Raw genomic sequence first — 19,932 nt, forward strand, 5'->3', positions numbered from 1 at the left:
TTAAACATATAGACACACACAAAATATTTTTGTTTCAGGGCTCATAATCTAGTACAACAGTATGAAAAAGAAAGCATTTCTCATACAGAAAACAGTTGTTGTATTGTGTTGTATTTCATAACCAGCTGGGGAAATTTACAAAAGAGTTTCTGCTTAATAGCCAGTCAATATTTCTGGTTCTTTTGTTTTCATTTTTGTTTTCCTGGTTTCATGCTTACATTTTAATTTAAACAATGCATTCTTTTTATATTTGAGGTCTAGTAAAATGTTTAAATGCCTCTAGAAGATGGGAAAAGGTGGATAAGATTGAAAAGCAGGGTGACAAGTCCTTTGAGGGTGTAGTCACTTAATGCTGAGTTCATGGCCTGTCTGTTCCTGTGGATCATCATTGTAGATATTTTGAAGCTTTAAACTTCTGTATGACTAAGGGGAAAAGGGCAAATGTTAATATAATAGTAAAAGTCAAGAAGAGAGAAATCTCCTGATGAACTTGTAGAGTACTAAATAATAGTACCACAGTAATTTTTCCATATTAGAATATAAATACACTTCTTTGTATGGGTATTTAATCTTGTTCTGAGTTAGATTTAAATTGGAATTATCATTCATCATTTGCAACAAAATGAACATTTCGTTAGTCAGACATGCTGCCATCATTATTGGGTAAAAAGCCATAGAGAGGCACCGTGTGGTCATTCATTTGAGCAGCACAAGAATGTCACTCCTGCTGCAGAGCTGCTTCCAAACCTCCTCAGAGAACATTCAGTGTGTCAGTGAGTAATTATGATTGTGAGAGCAGCTTAAATCAAATCAGTTATTACTTTTAATGCGTCCAGAGTTTTTGTTGTAGCCTATTTCAAATTTGTATTATTTTCCATGTTGATTCTCTTTAGATTATATTTAATATATTCTCCATTTCAATAATCATAAATTAAAGATAATACATTTTGTTGTATTATCTTTAATTTATGATTATTTATAGGCTACTATAACGACATTTGGAACATTTTATCATTTATTTAATGTAATTTCTGCACCACTGAGCTTGTTATTGCTAAACTCCGCCTTTAGTTAAACCTGTAGAACTATTTTTTCATATTGGAATGTAGAAATAGCACATAATAATAACATTATTTGCGTTTATTATATCTGGGAACGCATTTAACCCTTTTTTCTTCCAATTTTTTTTTTAGCCCTTTTTAATACGACGTGCACTTTTAAGAGTATGTTAAATAACAAGCTCGTAACATCTGCCAAACGCAACCTTTCTATGACATCACATCATACTGCAGTCCATTCGCCAACCAGCAGCCTTGGATTGGCCAATGGCCAGATAGCGTGAGCTCTGCTCACCGAATACTCGCATCTGATTGGTTCGCTCTAAACAGAGGAGGCGGGACGCTGCTGTCTACAAACTGCAAGAGGATCCGCGTCCTCATTATCATAAATTATTCAGCATCACCTAGAAGCATCGCACCAGCCCGAGTGGACGCATGTGCTGGATAATATACTTACTTTTTATTTATGATTATTTATAATAAGAGGATTTTCACTGAATTCATGACCTAAATTATTTTGAAAAAGGATACTATTGTTTTTCCCAGTTTTTGTATGGGAAAATAACTATTTTCTGATCACCTGTGCTTGTCATTTTTGAACGTTATAAAGGTGTCTTTTATTTTCTTTTTTTGTTTTGATTTTTAACATGTGGACCTTTCTTGGAATTGCAAGTTTTACGTATATCTATAAGAAATGCGATGCCCTGGTGAGCACCGCGCCCAGAGAGCTGCTAGTGGCCGCGGTGCTGTGCGTGTCCGTGGGGCTGATGATCACGTGCCTCGGCTTCAGCAGACAGACGCTCAAAGCGCCTCAGTTTCTCCTGAAGCCTCTCAAACTCTTGACTACATTCCCTCCGACCAAAAAACTCTTCTCCAAGTCCACTACAGACAGTTGTAGTCGCACTTCTAAGAAGGTGAGATAGTGTTTTTGATCATACGTTGTCTTTGTGTTTTTATAGTTGTGAATTAATTTGCATGAAATCTATTTAATATCACTGGAAATATTTCACCACTAATAACTTGGAGTTATGTTACAGAAAAATCGAAACAACTGGATTGTGCAATCTTTTTTTTTTTTAATCAGATTTATTTGTTTGTTTATTGGGTTGGGTAAATGAGAAACATATTACATATTATTATTACATATCATTTTATTGATTTTTAAAAACACAGAACCCCCATACTTGTAAGAGAATACTTGTAGCCTAAACCAGTGTTACTTTTTTCATTAAGTGTTGTTTGTATCACTGAGATACTTTTAAATTTTAGTAATTTGAATGTTTTTCATTTCCTGCCTTTATTTTAAATCTTAAACCTTTAGTTAACTAAAATAACCATGATGTAAATCATTAAAAAATTATAATAACCATCATATTATTTAATTTGTGATCACCTGGCTGTCACTGAAATAAACTTGTCAAACTGTTATATTTGATTATTTAAAATATGATTATCTTTATTAATATTATACTTCAAGAATACAAAAAAAATGTATAATACTCACTTTTCTGTTTTCACTCTTTATATCTAGAGAGATGTAAAGCGAAAGAGGGCGACAGACAGTCAGTCCGGTCATGCAGAGGATCCAGAGGTCATCATAGTGGGCGCTGGTGTGCTGGGGTCAGCCATGGCTGCCGTTCTGGCCCGGGACGGCCGGAGGGTCACAGTGGTGGAGAGGGACATGAAAGAACCAGATCGGATAGTGGGAGAACTTCTGCAGCCGGGAGGATATCGGGCACTCAGAGAACTCGGCCTGGAGGGTACACATATCCCGTTTACAGTCACACTTCATCTGATCTTTCTATTAAATGCATGCTCTTTCAAATCCTCCTTGCATATTTTAATATATTTTCAAATATCTAATACATAGACTAAGCAGGCTTTTATTGCAAAGATCTGTAATATCTAAATGTATTAAACTGCACTTTTAAGCATTGCATTTTATATTCACAAACTCACAGTATTTTTAAAATTTATTTTTGTCTTCTCTCAGATGCTGTTGAAGGTCTGGATGCCCATGTGGTGAATGGTTATGTAATCCATGACCTGGAGAGCCAAACAGAGGTGGAGATCCCGTATCCCCAGCAGGAGAACAGCATTCAGGGTGGACGTGCTTTCCATCATGGACGCTTCATCATGGGACTGCGTCGAGCTGCTCTCGCTGAGCCCAAGTAAATACGTGACGCAGTTACTAATATATGGCTATAAAGATACTGATGACGAATGTCATGCTTATATTGACCTTATATGTGACCCTGGACCACAAAACCAGTCTTAAGTCGCTGGGGTATATTTGTAGCAATAGCCAACATTGTATGGGTCAATAAAGATCATGTTCCATGAAGATATTTTGTAAATTTCCTACCATAAATATATAAAAACTTTATGTTTGATTAGTAATATGCATTGCTAAGAACTTCGTTTGGACAACTTTAAAGGCGATTTTCTCAATATTTTGATTTTTTTCCAACCTCAGATTCCAGATTTTCAAATATTTGTATCCCAGCCTAATATTGTCCTATCCTAACAAATTCATTAATGGAAAGGTTATTTATTCAGCTTTCAGATGATGCATAAATCTCAATTTAAAAAAATTGACCCTTATTTGTGGTCTAGGGTCACCTATATGGTAAGAATATACAGCACCTATTGGTTTAGATAGATGTTATTGTGTTTCTGAGGCCTCGGCTTTTGTGAAGGATTTGGAGACTGATGGGTCTAATATCATGTCATGTTTGCACAGTGTGAAGTTCGTGGAGGGAACGGTGACCAGCCTGGAGGAAGAAGATGGTTGTGTGACAGGAATTCAGTACAGAGAGAAGGACTCAGGGATAATCAAGGTAGTGACACACTGATACTTGGTTGTAATATTTGTAAAAGTTTGGTTATGGTTTTATATGGATCACAGGTATTTAGATTTGCACTGGCAGTCAGATTTTCCATGCTGCAATTATACTCGTTCTCTCTTTCTCAGGAGGTCCATGCTCCTATGACGGTGGTTGCTGACGGATGTTTCTCCAAGTTCCGTAAGAATCTGATTTCTGGGAAAGCTAAAGTGTCTTCTCATTTTGTTGGATGCATAATGAAGGTAAATACTAGGGTGACAATTGCACATCTCTGTTAAAAATTCCCAAGTACACATAAAAATAAAGGTGCTTGGTTCTTCAGAGCGATGCCATAGAAGAACCAATTTTGGTTCCATTAAAGGTTCTTTAAAGAACCATCTCTTTCTTACCTTTTTATAATCTGAAGAACCTTCTTTCACACAAAGAACCTTTTGTGAAACAGAAAGGTTCTTCAGATGTTAAAGGTTCTTTATGGAACCATTTAGACAAAAAGGTTCTTCTACGGCATCGTGAAGCACCTTTATTTTTAAGATTGTACCACAGTGATCGATTGTGTTATGATGTTCTCTTCCAGGACTCTCCTCAGTTCAAGCCTAACCATGCAGAGCTGGTTCTAGCTAATCCCAGTCCAGTGTTGATCTATCAGATCTCCTCCAATGAAACTCGGGTTCTGGTGGACATCAGAGGAGAGATGCCTCGAGACCTTATGCAGTATATGACGGAAAAAATCTACTCACAATTACCAGGTATCAGATTTAGACTTCAAAATAACTTTACAGAGCACAACAATGCAATTTAAGCATTTAGACAACACAATGCTCACAAATATATGTATTTTGCTTAAACAGAGCACTTAAAAGAGCCGTTCATGTTGGCCCTGCAGAACGATCGCTTGAGAACGATGCCCGCCAGCTTCCTGCCACCCGCACCAGTCAATAAACAAGGTAAGCATTGTTTATTACTTACTTAGCCCAAACTTTTGAATGGTAGTGTATCATGGTTTCCACAAAAGAATATTAAGCAGCACAACTGTTTTCAACATTAATAATAATCAGAAATGTTTCTTGATTGGCAATTCAGCATAGAATGATTTCTGAAGGATCATGTGACACTGAAGATTGGAGTAATGATGCTGAAAATTCCGCTTTGCATTACAGGAATAAATTACATTTGAAAATATATTCAAATAGAAAACAACCATTTAAATTTGTAATAATATTTAATAATATTATTGCATCTCTGATCAAATAAATGCAGTCTTGGTTAGCATGAGAGACTTAATCAGAAAAATGACATGTCAAATGTTGGAATAATTAAGTGTTAAAGCATTAGAACTCTAAAAGGTAGATGTTACATAAAAGTGGAAGAGTTTAAATGAAATGACCCACCTGTCCTCCATTAGGGGTTCTGCTGTTAGGCGATGCGTATAACATGCGTCATCCTCTGACCGGCGGCGGCATGAGTGTGGTGCTGAATGACGTCCGCATCTGGAGAGACCTGCTCAAGAACATCCCTGATCTCTATGACAATACAGCTGTGCTCCAGGTAACAAATGCAGTTAACAATAATCTGAGAGTGTAAAATTAGGTACCTTTCTAGTGCCAGTAATTGCTGTTCTTCACTGCATACTAGATCAAAACAACATTTAACATCAACTTTTTTGCAAAACATAGTAAGTTGTCTACATACTAGCATAAGATGCACAGTAAAATATATTTTTATTGATAAACAGAAAAATATTTTACTCAGTATTTGTGGTTTATGTATACATTTATTCTTATTTGATTAGGCATAAAAATACACTTGCAAAAGGTTTTATTAAAAACGGTTTATTTTTTAATAATCGCAAGAACATTTTTACACTATAAAAAAACCTTTTGTGCATTTGAGGTTCCATGGATCTTTCATGGAATCACACATGCCAATAAAGAAGCTTTATTCTTAAAGGAACACTCCACTTTTTTTGGAAATAGGCTCCCCTAGAGTTAAACAGTTGAGTTTTAACGTTTTTGAATCCATTCAGCCGATTTCCGGGCCTGGTGGTAGCACTTTTAGCTTAGCTTAGCATAGATCATTGAATCGGATTAGACATTAGCATCTCGCTCAAAAATGATCAAAGAGTTTCGATATTTTTCCTACTTAAAGCTTGACTCTTCTGTAGTTACATCGTGTACTAAGACTGACGGAAAATGACAATCAGCGATTTTCTAGGCCGATATGGCTAGGAACTATACTCTCGTTCTGGTGTAATAATCAAGGAACTTTGCTGCCGTACCATGGGTGCAGCAGGTGAAATGATATTACGCAGCGCCTGAAAATAGTCCCCAGCTGTATCATAACTAGTTACCTAGCTGAGGACTACTTTCAAGCGCTGCGTAATATCATTTCCTTTAAGAATGTAAGTAGGTAAGTAGACAGTAAGGCACCTCAAATAGACAAATCTGTTTTGGAACAGATTGCATTGGATGAATGTTTAAATGCCACTGTGATCATCATAGCGAATCAGAGAAATGAAAAAATGTGCAATGAAGACTGTTTTTGTTATCAGGCAAAGAAGAAATTCCACTGGGAGCGTAAATCATCTCACTCGTTTGTGGTGAACGTCTTGGCTCAAGCTCTGTACGAGCTGTTTGCTGCGACCGACAGTAAGTGACAAAACACATTCTTAAATATTTCGCTTTCACAGTTTTAAAAATCATAAAGTTGACAACTAAAGTAGCGCTTTATATCTAAAACATCTGTTTATTTTCAGATTCACTGCATCAGTTGAGAAAAGCCTGTTTCCACTATTTCAAGCTTGGCGGAGAATGCATCAATGGGCCGATCGGCCTTCTGTCCGTGTAAGCATTAACAAAGAATCTGCCAAATCAGATGTCTTTCACTGGTTCTTGCAGATATCTGAGATCTTCTGACACCACTAATCTGTTTTTGTTTCCTCAGATTGTCGCCGAAACCCTTTACTCTGATTGGTCACTTTTTCGCTGTGGCGTTATACGCCATATACTTCAGCTTCAGATCTGAATCCTGGCTCACGATACCACGAGCGCTGGTCAACAGCGCAGCCATCATGTACAGAGCCTGTGGTGTCATGTTTCCTCTCATTTACTCTGAGTTACAGTACCTGATTTACTAGGAAGGAACTTTTTTTAAAACTGAAAAACAAATTGATTTCTTCAGAAGGTGAACGTGACACATCTGTCAATGTTGGCTACATCCGAGTGAAAAAGGGATTCACGTCAGACATACTGCACAAGGAACGAGTCTCTGATGAGGAAATGCATATGGTGTCTAAAATTAATAGACAAAGACCCTGCCTTATATTTTCATACACTAAGAGTAAGCTAATGATGTAGTGAAATTTGCCTTACCCTGCAATTAAATGAGGGAAAATCCTGTGCTTTATTTTCAAGTCAATATGAAATAGCATTTACAAACCATTTCTTATGCAATCTGTTTCAGAGGAATATGCATTAAATGAGTAAATCTGGTCAATTTTAAGTTTTTAGTCAGAAATGCATGTTTTTAATGCATTTCTGAGTGCAAAATAAGTTAATTCATCAAATCATAATGGTCAAAGCACTAGGCTGCTGGACCTGTGAAACTGTGTAGATGCTTTAATTGTTTTCAAGAACTAAGGAAAATCAATGGGACTGCATCTCATTTGTAGCTGAAGTAATTGTTTTCCTCTCATGTTTTGCTTTATTGTGGTTTCAAAGTTTTTCAGAATTGTGTCCATTTATCACGGTTTTCCACATGGGGCCTTCCATTATCATTTTTGCCTTTCTCTGTTGTTTAAAAACAGTTAACATTTAGTGCCGTCAAAAAAATTCTGTGTGCAATGAATCTGGCATTCAGTGTAGAGTAAAATCATGTGGATATTTACTGAAAGAAGATGAGAGCTTTAATGTGAGGTTTACTTAGTTTCTAATTCAGCCATGGGCTTGTGGTTCTGTGTTCATACTGTAGTACTTTTGGCTCTGTGTAGCCACTCTATGGACTGTTCTTTCAAATAATTTGTCCTCTTTGTATATTGATATTGAGTCAAATATAGCTTGACAGACTGGAATGACCCAGTTTTGCAGGCTTTGTATTTTAATATCTATCATTCTATTGTAATTGGATGGATGTTTGTGGGATAAATAACTACAATAAGAGCAACATTTTGTGTAAAATACAGTATGTCCAGCAGGCGGCGCATCAGCAGGATGGAAACAGCGTCACTTTGACCTTGTAAACAAAATAAAAAGATTAAAAAACATGATTCTACATCTGCGTCAGGGCTACAGTTGAAAAGTTGTCATTGCAACCAGTCATAACAGCCTCAAAACACTTCCTACAAGCACTGCCCCTTCTATTTTAACACCTGTCAATCACCCATCATAATCGGTTTAGAACAGACGCGATCGGCGTCTTTTGATGTGAATTCAAATTACATTTAATTTTTGCGGTCTAAAATATGGCCATTCCCATATCTCTGTAAGTTATTTAGTTAGAATAGATAATACTTTAAATAAACTCAGAGGCAATTTTTACTTTCTGGTACCTTCACGAATCCCTCTTAAATTTTTTCCAGCCACTCCACAAACAAGTTGGTGATCCACTCAGTAGTGTTGCCAAGTTCACGTTTTTCCCGCGGAATTGGGCTACATTGTTGCAGCGACCCCAATAACGTGATATTTAATTTAACCCCCAAAACGCGAATTTTATCAGGAGAACCCCACCAAAGAAAGAAAGAAAAAAAAAAGAGTCGTATTTTACACGATTGGGCTAGTTTTGAGGCGCAATTGGGAGGGTTTTAAGGTCTAAACCTGGCAACCCTGCCACTCAGTTACCCATGTATGAAATGAAGTAACATCTCAATGAATGTGCAATTTCCCTCAGAAAAGACAGATTACACAAGTAAATGGGTTGAGGTAGTGTTTCGTGTTGACATAGACTTCATCCCTGAACCAAATTATGGAGATTCATACATGCATGCACCATTAATTTTCCCCTTTCAAAAAGGTGTAAGGCCTGAATATATATAATATAAATAAATGATAATACATGATATATAATAAATATAAATGGCCTGAATGCCATGTTATATGAATGGCCATAATGATAAAACATGGCATTAGCATGATATTACCTTATAAAATACTATGGTATTGACATAATAAAATGAATTAATTTACTTGTTTATTTTGTGATGAAGAGACCAGACCAAAAAAATAAAAACCATAAGAGACCTGATTCTGTCCCAGGTTACAACAATTTATTAGTATTCATTGTTCTTTAAACATCACTGTAACATTATATTCCGGTGAAGTAGATGAAGGATTTGTTGCACTTCTCGTCTGCGAGTCTGAAAGGACGTTTGTGTTCCTCTCTCTGTGTGCACAGTCAATCTAGACACCGAAAAGACCAAAAGACCAGACAAAAAAAAACCAAAAAAAACCGCTGGGACAGGACACGTGAGAAGAAGAGACTTTCCCTGCTAGAGTCCGTCACATTCGACCCTGTGCTCGACCACTGAGACTTTTCCTCTCCACAGTAGCAGCAAGCTCTTTATAAACGATTCATTTACTCTATAATCTAAAAGACAAATCAACAAAAATATATACTGTACTGCTACTGCTAATGAGGCCTGAAGAACCTGGCTTGAAACTAGATTAATAAAGTGCGAGAAGCAACCCACCAATCCACACACTGTATAGTCATTTATATATTTATATATATATAGGAACAAATCTACTATTTTAACATTAATTTACAGGGTAATATACAATATATTAGTAACAGCTGAGAAATCAGCACAAAAAAGATCACTGTCACACTTAACAGCAATATATATATCATTATATATATATATATATATATATATATATATATATATATATATATATATAGTATTGTCATTAAATTCATGAAAACAAATAAACCACGTCTCAGGCTTTTCAAATGATACCCAGAAAAGCAATTAATCTGTCAAGACGTAAAAGGTCTCTCGGAAAGAGAAACGGGGAAAACAAAAGTGCCCCGTCTGGATTATTGAGGTCACAGGACAGGAATTTGCATATTCCACAAATCTATTGCGACACATTTCTGCCTACGAACAGTAAAAGTCGATGTTAGCCACACTCACACATAAAACCCACTGAACAGAACATTACGACTATGGGGTTTCCGATTATGTGCTTCGACATGGTGTGCTATGATAGTGAATGACAGAAAGACTACCAATTTCACGACACTTGAATATTTTGCCTCAAAAGAAACTACGGATGCGTTCTCATCTTCTCCCGGACGCCACCGTCGTCCGTCAATGTCTCAAAAATGCATATTCTTCCTCTGAGAGCAAGGGAATGTGTTTTCAGTTGTTTGCTTTTCTTTTCCCGTTGTCGTTTTTTTTTTTTTTAATCCCCATCGATCCAGTAGTGACATCCTATCGGCTATCATCATCTCTTGAACAAACTCCTGGCGCTTTGGCTCAGGTAAATTGGACTATGGCAGTTCTCGGGCAGCCCAAACCCCATGCCGCCACCACCATCATCATCATCTCCACTTGATGTTAAAAGTGCTCGGGGGGTCCTGCTGGTTACTGACGCTGCACACGGCTTTAACAAAACACACACATACTAAACAGCACAAAGAAGAGCTCTGTATTAAATGCAGGAGTAACATACGACAAGCGTGGTAACAGTAGCGTCCGTTACGGGCTTCCTGGGAGCCGCGGTGATGTGCAGTAAGGTTTGGGATCTGCCTCGGGTCCAATTCCTCTCGCCAACTAACGACAAAAAGGTACCTCCGTGTGAGCTGCTACTCGAACGACCAGATCTCAATATCCTGCACGATGAAATCCTCCTTCATGGAGAGCATGGGATTCCCGAAGGTTTTGCATGAATGACTCCTGCCATGATAAAGATCCCCATCCAGCCAAAGCCCGAACTCACCGCTGAAAGAGAAGAAAACTCAGTCTCAGATCAGTCTCTTGGAATATAATGGGTTTTAAAATAAAACTATGTAAATATGCTTAAGAACTATATAAAACACTACAGTAGTTGGATGCAAATCCTTTATTTAGATCTTTCGTTGTCTGAAATGTCACTCTGCAATTAATAATACAACATACGCCACTTTTCAAAAGTAAGATTAAAAAATATTAATTTTTTTTATTAAAGATGAAATTAAATTGATTAAAAAATACTTTATATTTTTTTAAATTACAACTATAATTCTATAATTTGTTATAAATAAATTACTGCTGTCAAACGATTAATCGTGATTAATCTCATCCAAAATAAAGGTTTTTGTTTACATAGTATATGTGTGTGTACTGTGTATATTTATTGTGTATAAATACACACCCATGCATGTCTATGTTTAAGAAAAATGTTGTGTTTATATATTTAATATTTATATATAATATCAAATATATGAATATAACTATATACACATGTAAATACATGTTAAATATATACTGTGTGACGTGTGTGTATTCATATATACAAAATAAATATACGCAGCACACACAGACATATTATGTATATAAAAACTTTTTGAATGCGATTAATCGTGATTCATTGTTTGATCGCACTAAAATAAATCCATTTCAAATAAATGCTGTTCTTTTGAACTTTCTCTTCATTAAAGAATTGTGAAAAAAATTATCAATTTCCACAAAAATATAAAGCTGCACATTTACTTAACATTTATAATATTAAATCTTTCTTGAGCAGCAAATCAGCATATTAGAATGATTTCTGAAGGATCATGTGACACTGAAGACTGGAGTAATGATGCTGAAAATTCAGCTTTGCAACACATGAATAAATTAATTTTTTAAAAATATATAAAAAAAATAAATTGTAATAATTTTTCACAATATTACTGTTCAAATGTTGAACAAACGCAGCCCAGGTAAGCAGAAGAGACAAAACATTTAAAAAAATCGTACCGGCCCCAAACTTTTGAATGGTAGTGTAAGAATGCAGTGCATTCTCAAAAGTCTCATGTACTTAGTACTGTCATGGAAAAGGCTTTGATAAAGAAACTTGCTGATCAAGTTTGTTAAACCGCCAACATTTTAATAGCTAGCTACCTGAAAAATAACACATTCAGTATAAACAGAACAGACACAAGAAGCTGACTCTCCAAGCAGACGCTTCAGCATTGAGATACATAGTAAAAAAAACTTGCATGTTTAGTTTGTGCAACGAGACAACGAGCTTGCAATGTGCTGGCCAAACTTTCATGTTTACCTTTGCATACTCATTTGTATCTGACACAAATATCTCTAATGAAAATCAGCATTCAAAATATTAACATTAATTATTAAGGCCCTGAGTTACTGACCTTCCTCCACCAAAGGCTAAAGAATCCATGTCTCCTTTAATGAAGAACAGATTATCACCAGTCCATTTATATGCCTGCCAGTGAGAAAAACAACAACAGCATTTTAGAACAAGAAAACTCAAATCCTGTAATCAATTTTGCACATGAAAATGCCAAAGGAAAAACACAATCAGAATTCATTTCAGCTAGAGCTTATTCTGCCTGTAATGAAAATTAACGGATCAACTGAACACAAACCTCAAACTCTGGATAGAAGGTGAACAGGAAAGTCTCTCCTGTGCCGTAGAAACCCTCACTGACTTTGAAGGGTTCTGATGCCAAAGCCCCAAATATCTACAAGAGCACAGAGACCAGATCTGATTAGGAAACCGATCACTGTTTCTGGTCACATGACATGAGAACTCTTGGCTTATTCTTGTACTTTTTTAATACTGTCAAGGTCTGAAACCAAGGTCTTGTGAGAGATAAAGAGAAGAGTGTGACCTGTCCATCGCTGTCTTTGATGACCAGCAGCATGGGTGAGTCCTGGTCCTGCATGGTCCGGTACAGCGTCTTAATGCTCATGCCGTGTTTAGATGTGCTGAAGGCCAGATTCCAGTGGTAACCGATGGTTCTGGGTGGAAGATGTTTCGCCAGCTGAGTGAAAACAGGGAATAAATTAGGGATAATCTGTGACTAGGGGTGCAATAAATGGTTATAATGCAAAAAACCTTATTATCATTTACTAAAACTATTAGAAGAATTCTTGTTTACTGAAATAAAGAAAATAAATTAGAAATACTAAATGAAAAAGCTAAACTAAACGAAAACAAGAAACGTTAACTTGGCAAGTTTTAAGTTAAAGCACTAAATGTGGAAATAAATAAAAAATAAACTGAACTAAAACTAAAAGAACCTAAATAATATATATATATATATATATATATATATATATATATATATATATATATATATATATATATATATATATATATATATATATATATATATATATATATATATATATATATATATATAAAAATAAAAAACAATACAAATGAAAAAATAAATGCATAAATAAATAAATAATAAAAATAAAAACCAAAAATTACAAAGTAACTTAAAATTACGAAAAACGGTACTTACTATATTATTTGTATCTAATATTTATATATTTAATGCACAGTTTCAATAGCTGAACAGGTTTACATTTCACTTGTATGCGACAAATAAAAACCTTGAATGAAAATGTAAAAATAAATGTCAATTCCAAAATATTAATAAAAACTATAATAGTATAAAAATAATACTAAACTAAGACTGCTGTGGACACCTAGTTTTGGATTATCCTGCTTACACTATGGTCACTTGCCAGCATGGACAAGCTTTCATTGATATTTGCAGCATAAAATTAGGATATAAATAATATAAATAAAGTGGATATAAATAAAAGTTAGATCTAGAATTCAGAAGTAAAATAATCTATCATGGTAAAATGACATTTATGTAACTACTTTAAAAATAGACGTTAGCACCTTGTTGATAAGAAATATATTTGTAGCATTTTGTAGCAAAATTATTTTATTGATAAACGTTGTGAGGCAGCATTGAGAAGTTTCTGTGCTCTTGAATGTTTTGAGTACTTGCTGATGTAATCTGTAAATAACAATAAAGTAATAAAGAAAAGGTGCAAAACAGGAGAACATGACTGAACGAATAAAAGCCGTGTGCAGGATCAGAGCAGAAGAAAGGGCGAAACATTAAGAGCCTAATTACAGTAGCACTGACCTTTTCACACCAGTAGACACAGAGAAGCTTAACACCATATATATACACTATACACACACACACACACACAGTGGGCAGTACAGTGCTGTGTGTTTCCTCGACACATGCTCCTGTGCAGCGGTCTCTGTGTCCTCTGGCAGGTCCAGGTTTTCCCAGCGCCTGGAGAGTATTGAATTACTCTGCGTAATGACACGAGTTTATTTGATTTACCAACAAAATAGGCCTACGTCTGAATAAAGGGTTCCGCGAGAGGCCACCTTAGGTGATCCATTCACAGAGCGCTGATGCGTTTGAAAGGTGGGCAGCCGCAGGGCGCAATGACTTAAACCTCATAACCGCACAAAACCTCTGAAGCTACACTACAAAACACTTTGGAAACGGCACAGTGAGATCAGATCAAAAGATCAGGATGTCATGTACAAATATTACAACAATGTCTCTAACAACTGCAGGATTTATTAAAATACAGTCAAAAAATGCATCTTTCTGGATGAGAGCTGAACAAAATGTTTGCTGTAGTGGCAATAAAAAAATATATTAAAATTTCAGTGTTATTTGAGCATTGATTAGATACTATTATAATGTTCATTAATTCTGCTTTAATTTTTATATATTTCAAAATATAGTCATTTTATGTGGTTTGGTAATTGTTTGTTTTTAATATATATTTCTATATAGCTTCAAATCACTTTATGCTTAGTAATTTTAGAATGAATGATTCATTTAAAAGAACTGACTCAAAAGAGTCAATTGTTTGTGAATCAGACTGAATCAGAATCAAGCCCATAACTAAAAAAAAACAACAATAACAAAAAATAAATAAATCAATTATTTTGCTGCTTTAATAATATATATATTGATCTGAATTCTTCCACGAGTGGAAGAATTCAGATCATTCTGTCCTCGTGATCTTAAAATGTAGACAATTTTTTTTGTGAACCAGTTCTTCATTGTAAATCCTTGTTGTATAGAATACAGTATATTTTATTTTTGGCAAAAATTGTATCTTTAGGGTTACAACAGGGGTAATACACTCAAAGCTACAACTTTGTAACCCATCTACCCCTAAAGGGTGCATATTTGTATTTTTTTCTTATATTGAAAAGAGTCAGCAGAAACATTCTGCTTAAATTCATGAAAGAAAGAAAATCATATCAGTTTCAAATGACATGAAGGCGAGTAATCATTTATGGGTCAAGAACCATCACCTTCACTTTTCAAATCATTCCTATGCCCTTGGCCATAACATGACGAGTGGGAATAAATCTGTCTGTTAACATGTCTGAGATCATCCTCCGGCCAAGAATCAATAACCGGTGAACATTGAGGAGGGCCACCTATTTTTGGACCAGCGGATCGATGAAACACTGAAAAGCCCAGAGCAGTGAGCAGATTTATTTCACTGCCGCGCCACTGAGCGAATACCTTCTCGATCCGCTCGGCCTCCAGAAGGTCACTGGGTTCGTTCAGGTTGGGCTTGAAAGTCTCTAGCTCCAGACTAGTGGTGATGGACGTGCCATGTTTGGAGTTCACATCCTCCTTCGTGGTGATCTAAAGACAGAAGAAGCCATTAGCAACTATGTATTGGCATTCAGATTTATGCCACATAAACCTGAGACTATAACAAAGCCTGACTGTAGATCTTCCTTGAAATTTACCCATGAACTCTCGCAGCAGGGATTTGGTATTCAAAACATTTGTGGAAGTGAGGTTGCATAGATTTAACATGTAAATTCAACACAAGCCGAGTTGACTTATCTCTAGTGGAAATAACCTAAGGGGACAAACTAACCTGAGAAAATCTAATCTCACAGGAAACGTTTTGGCTAGGCAATATGGGATACTGCATTCATAAAAAGACTTGTTTTGCATTATTTCCCAAAATCAGTGGTTCTCAACCAGTAGAAATTGTCAGTTTTCCTATTCAGCTTATCATGTTAATAATTAAGCTTGCTCTGATGCAGTTAATGGTAATATTAATAAACTTCATTTTATGAGATGAAGGATTCCTGTAGCTCAAACAATATGCATTGTGCTAGCAACGCAACGTCATGGCTTCAATTCCTAGAGAATGCATGAACTAAATGCAATGTAAGTTGCATTGGATAAAAGTGTCTGCTAAATGCACTATATGTAATGTAAGGACATTTTTGTTCACTTTCATAAGCAATTATGTGCTGTGTTGGATTGCCACTTGTAGAATCTGGTTACATCTGGTTAATTTAAAGCCTGTTACATCAGGACTAGTGGTGTTATTTTACAATGTAGTGCCACAGACAGTTAACATTCCCTCTTGTGGCCTGAACACACTCAGGTTACACCGGCTGTGCTTCAATTACATCAATTGTTTACAACAAATAACCGGGCAGCAGTCAGTGCAGGTCTCAACCCAAACACCCGCCTGAACCTCAGAACATTCTGGACATGGAAATACAACCCACTTTCTCTAGCATGGCTTATTTCAGTGATACAACTGCTTGGATTTTCCACTAACATAGTGAAGCAATTTTGCTGTGATATGTACTCCACCACTCAAAAGTTTAGAGTTGACAAGATTTTTAAAATGTTTTTAAAAGAAGACTCTTATGCTCACCAAGGCTGCATTTATTTGTTCAAATAAATATTATTACATTTTAAAATAACTGTTTTCTATTTGAATATATTTTGTAATGCAATTTATTTCTGTGATGCAAAGCTGAATTTTCAGCATAATTACTTCAGTGTCACTTGATCCTTCAGAAATCATACTAATATGTTGATTTAGTGCTCAAGAAACATTTCTTATCATCATCAAAGTTAAAAACAGTTGCAATATTTGGTTACACTTTACTTGAAGGGGTGTGCATAAGACTGACATGACATGTCATGAATATAAAGGTTTTTTATGCATTTTTATGACAACTGTCATTAAGTGTAATTCGCTCAGTTATGTAATTAATGCAAAGATGACATTGTTTGAGATGTCTTTGTTATGGGCTAGGGGTAGATTAAAAATGACATAACTGAGAAAATGACACTTAATGACACTTGTCATAAACATGCATAAAACCTCCTTCATATTCATGACATGTGTCATGTCAGTCTTATACACACCCCTTCAAGTAAAGTGTTACCCAATATTTTTGTGGAAACAGCATTATGTTTTTTTTTTTTCAGGATTCGATGAATCAATTATTTATTTGAAATGGAAATCTTCTGTAACATTATAATTTTACTGTCACTTCTGATCAATTGAATGCATCCTTGATGAATAAAAGTATTCATTTCTTTATAATATATACTTTTGAAGGGTAGTGCTGTTGTTAAGCATCTAAGAATTGTAAAATCACTTCATAGGCTACTCTTTATGGGAAATTATGGAATTTTCTGCACAAACATTTGTGTGTCAAGCGCAAACTTGCCATCCACAGCAAGGCAAGTGCAATCTACAAAACCTAGAGCTACATCTGCAGGGTTCTACAGATTTTGTGCACCTGGAGGCGTTTGCATAGGGAGCGCAGATCTTCACTGTTTAACGCATCGATCCGGCGGTGGTACTCAGTCCATGACACTACCTGCTCCAGAGACAAGGGGACACAACCACACCGCTGAGCAGGACGACAGGATAAGGCCAAAATATGTACAAGAATGTGCAGTTTGGGACTCTTTTAATACAATATGTTAACTACTAAAACTGCGGTCAGGAATGATCATCTTTATGAGATATGGACGAGATGAGTATAAGATTGAAAGACTAGATCATGTGAAAGTACTGTACAGATGTGAGCAGACAACACAGCGAGCGTTTTGCATGAGTGTGTGAATTGTTTAGCATGAACCTCTGCAGACAAATATGCGAGCCATATTCATAGTAGCTAAAATAAGCCATAGCAGAGCCACATAGAAATGACAAACACTCAATGTCCCCTCCAGACCTAAATATTCTGTCATTACTTACTCACCCTCATCATCCAAATCAGAAAACCCTAAATTTAACCAGCCTGTCATGTAGACCATCCTACCATCAAAGTTATATCTCAATCATTAAGCAAGAAAAATGCCATCTGCTGACCTTGAATTTTTTATTGCATTTATTCTTATGTAAATATCAACCCTTATCTGTCACACATTTTAAAACAGCTTGTTGGTTCCCACACCTATTAATATATGACATGTTTGACAACACATTTAACACGAGCACAAAAAAAAAGTTATGAAAGTTTTGTCATAATTAACCCATGCTCAGTGCACAACAAATCTGCATGTCTTTCTTCCAGGAAAGGTTAATTTCTGAAGAACACTCTAGCCGATTCTTGTCAGTGTAATGAAAGTGAATGGGTACTAGGGATTTCAAGCTCCAAAATTACAGTAAAAGTATTACAAAAGTGTGTAACGTTACAATTCAACAAGTCTTCTGAAACCATACTTTCATGTAATATCCATAAATCGTTAACTTGAGTTGAAATCGTTGACGAATCAGACTTTTGTTGTTTAGTGGACTGGAACAACCGATTCATTTAAAAGATCCGACTCATAAGAATGATTCATTCAACAACCAGACACTAGAGCGAATGTCAAGAGTTTTTTTTTAATTCACACAAATATATCGTATGGCTTCAGACGTTGTGTCTTGGTTTTTGCGTCCGTTTTGAAGCTTACAGTAATGTCCAGTTCTTATTTCTCTTCATTATATAGAAACAACAGCAACTAGGACGTTCACTTAAAATGTATTCTTTGGTGCGAGTCATACGGGTTTGGTATTTAGAATGTAATGATGGAGAGTAAATTATGATTTTTTATTTTTTTGGTGAACTATTCCTTTAAAGTCCTGCAGCACACTGACTTGCAGTATTAATCGACAGTAATGACCAGAGGTCATACTACTCCAAGACGGTAAATAAAAGTTTTAGCCGATAAGTTGCCACTTTACAGCCCTCAATAATGTACAAGGAGGAAGGTAAACTAGAGCACTCATAAAAAATGCATCTCGTCTCAGGTGAGACATTCACTGATTCTCACACACACACACACACAAGCTCCAGCATCACAGATCAACAGCAGACAGTCATATCTCACTTTTACACTGTTTTACTTCAAAAGCAGCTACACAAACCCATTAGACAGCCCGTCAATCAACATTATACGCTAATATTTCAACAGCCCGCTCACACATTACGCATTCACTCAACACTTGTGTTTACATACATAAGTGTACTTGGGAGTCAGAGGTTTTCCTTCCTTCACCCGCTTGGAGAACATTATCTCACTGTCTGTCACATTCAGCCTTCCTTTCGCCGACCGACAACATGCCATATTCAGACATAAACACGACGGCAAGACAATGATGGACACTTGTGTGAGCCAATGACATCTGACTAAATGGAGGAATTCGGTCTCTGATTGGCTCTGTTAAAATATGTCACGCCTCCTGTACGGAAGGCTTTCAGCGCTTTTAAAGGAACAGTCGCACCTAAACGCGACCTCTAAATATTTGACCAATAATGCTTGAGATCGCGTCAAATGATTGATGTTATAAAACTGACACTATGAAAAACTGGCTGTCGACGAGGACTCGTTCTACGTTAAATACACACCTATTCTTCATCTGGACTGAACATGCCTGTATTTACTCCCCTTATCTTTAAACTAATAAAACTATTTTTGGAAGTAGAACCAAACTGAAACACTCTGGCCATGTTTCACCTAGTGAGCTGCCTACCTAGACAGCATTTCTTGGGCAGGATGCCCACCTTGTTCTTTAAGTAGGCTGTTCACTATATTTTGAGAAACAACAAAGTATACTGCTATAGCAGACTTGAGGGAATATATACGTAAAATATTTACACTGAGAATTAATATTAAATGCAACACAAAAAGTCAGTATTATAATTGCCACAGGCAATTTAAACACTTTAAATATTATATTAATCCGTGTAAATCAAATA

At 35.9% G+C, this 19,932-nt stretch overlaps 2 protein-coding genes across 6 annotated transcripts in view; one reads left to right on the forward strand and one right to left on the reverse strand.

Annotated features, from left to right (window-relative positions):
• The first annotated feature begins 1,437 nt into the window (after nucleotides 1-1,437).
• LOC306886891 (squalene monooxygenase-like) lies at nucleotides 1,438-8,626 on the forward strand. The gene is made up of 11 exons (XM_079444251.1): nucleotides 1,438-1,972; nucleotides 2,590-2,818; nucleotides 3,052-3,229; nucleotides 3,802-3,898; nucleotides 4,033-4,146; nucleotides 4,479-4,650; nucleotides 4,753-4,848; nucleotides 5,307-5,449; nucleotides 6,453-6,549; nucleotides 6,657-6,744; nucleotides 6,845-8,626. Exons 1-11 carry the CDS (start codon nucleotides 1,706-1,708, stop codon nucleotides 7,035-7,037), a joined length of 1,674 nt encoding a protein of 557 aa, XP_079300377.1. The 5' UTR covers nucleotides 1,438-1,705; the 3' UTR covers nucleotides 7,038-8,626.
• Nucleotides 8,627-10,304: 1,678 nt separating this feature from the next.
• LOC306886971 (oxidation resistance protein 1-like) overlaps nucleotides 10,305-19,932 on the reverse strand; it is a gene marked incomplete at its 5' end in the record, with an annotated part of 150,680 nt that continues 141,052 nt past the window's right edge. For 3 of the 5 annotated variants that reach the window (XM_079444387.1, XM_079444386.1, XM_079444389.1), the window contains 6 exons: nucleotides 10,305-10,841; nucleotides 12,242-12,315; nucleotides 12,479-12,574; nucleotides 12,725-12,877; nucleotides 15,434-15,559; nucleotides 17,482-17,562. In XM_079444387.1, coding sequence (XP_079300513.1) covers nucleotides 10,706-10,841; nucleotides 12,242-12,315; nucleotides 12,479-12,574; nucleotides 12,725-12,877; nucleotides 15,434-15,559; nucleotides 17,482-17,562 — 666 coding nt within the window. In that variant the 3' untranslated portion in view covers nucleotides 10,305-10,705. The remainder of the gene's footprint in view (nucleotides 10,842-12,241; nucleotides 12,316-12,478; nucleotides 12,575-12,724; nucleotides 12,878-15,433; nucleotides 15,560-17,481; nucleotides 17,563-19,932) is intronic. The other 2 variants (XM_079444388.1, XM_079444390.1) reach the window with 1 other exon arrangement.

The sequence above is a fragment of the Barbus barbus genome (genome assembly GCF_936440315.1).
Source record: "Barbus barbus genome assembly, chromosome: 21".
Lineage (NCBI taxonomy): Eukaryota > Metazoa > Chordata > Actinopteri > Cypriniformes > Cyprinidae > Barbus > Barbus barbus.

Excerpts from the sequence above, each read along its gene's own strand:
- LOC306886891 (XM_079444251.1), top strand. The coding sequence starts at position 1,706 with ATGTGGACCTTTCTTGGAATTGCAAGTTTTACGTATATCTATAAGAAA. Across the intron at positions 1,973-2,589 it reads GTAGTCGCACTTCTAAGAAG|AGAGATGTAAAGCGAAAGAG; the intron begins GTGAGATAGTGT and ends CTTTATATCTAG. Across the intron at positions 4,651-4,752 it reads AATCTACTCACAATTACCAG|AGCACTTAAAAGAGCCGTTC; the intron begins GTATCAGATTTA and ends TTGCTTAAACAG.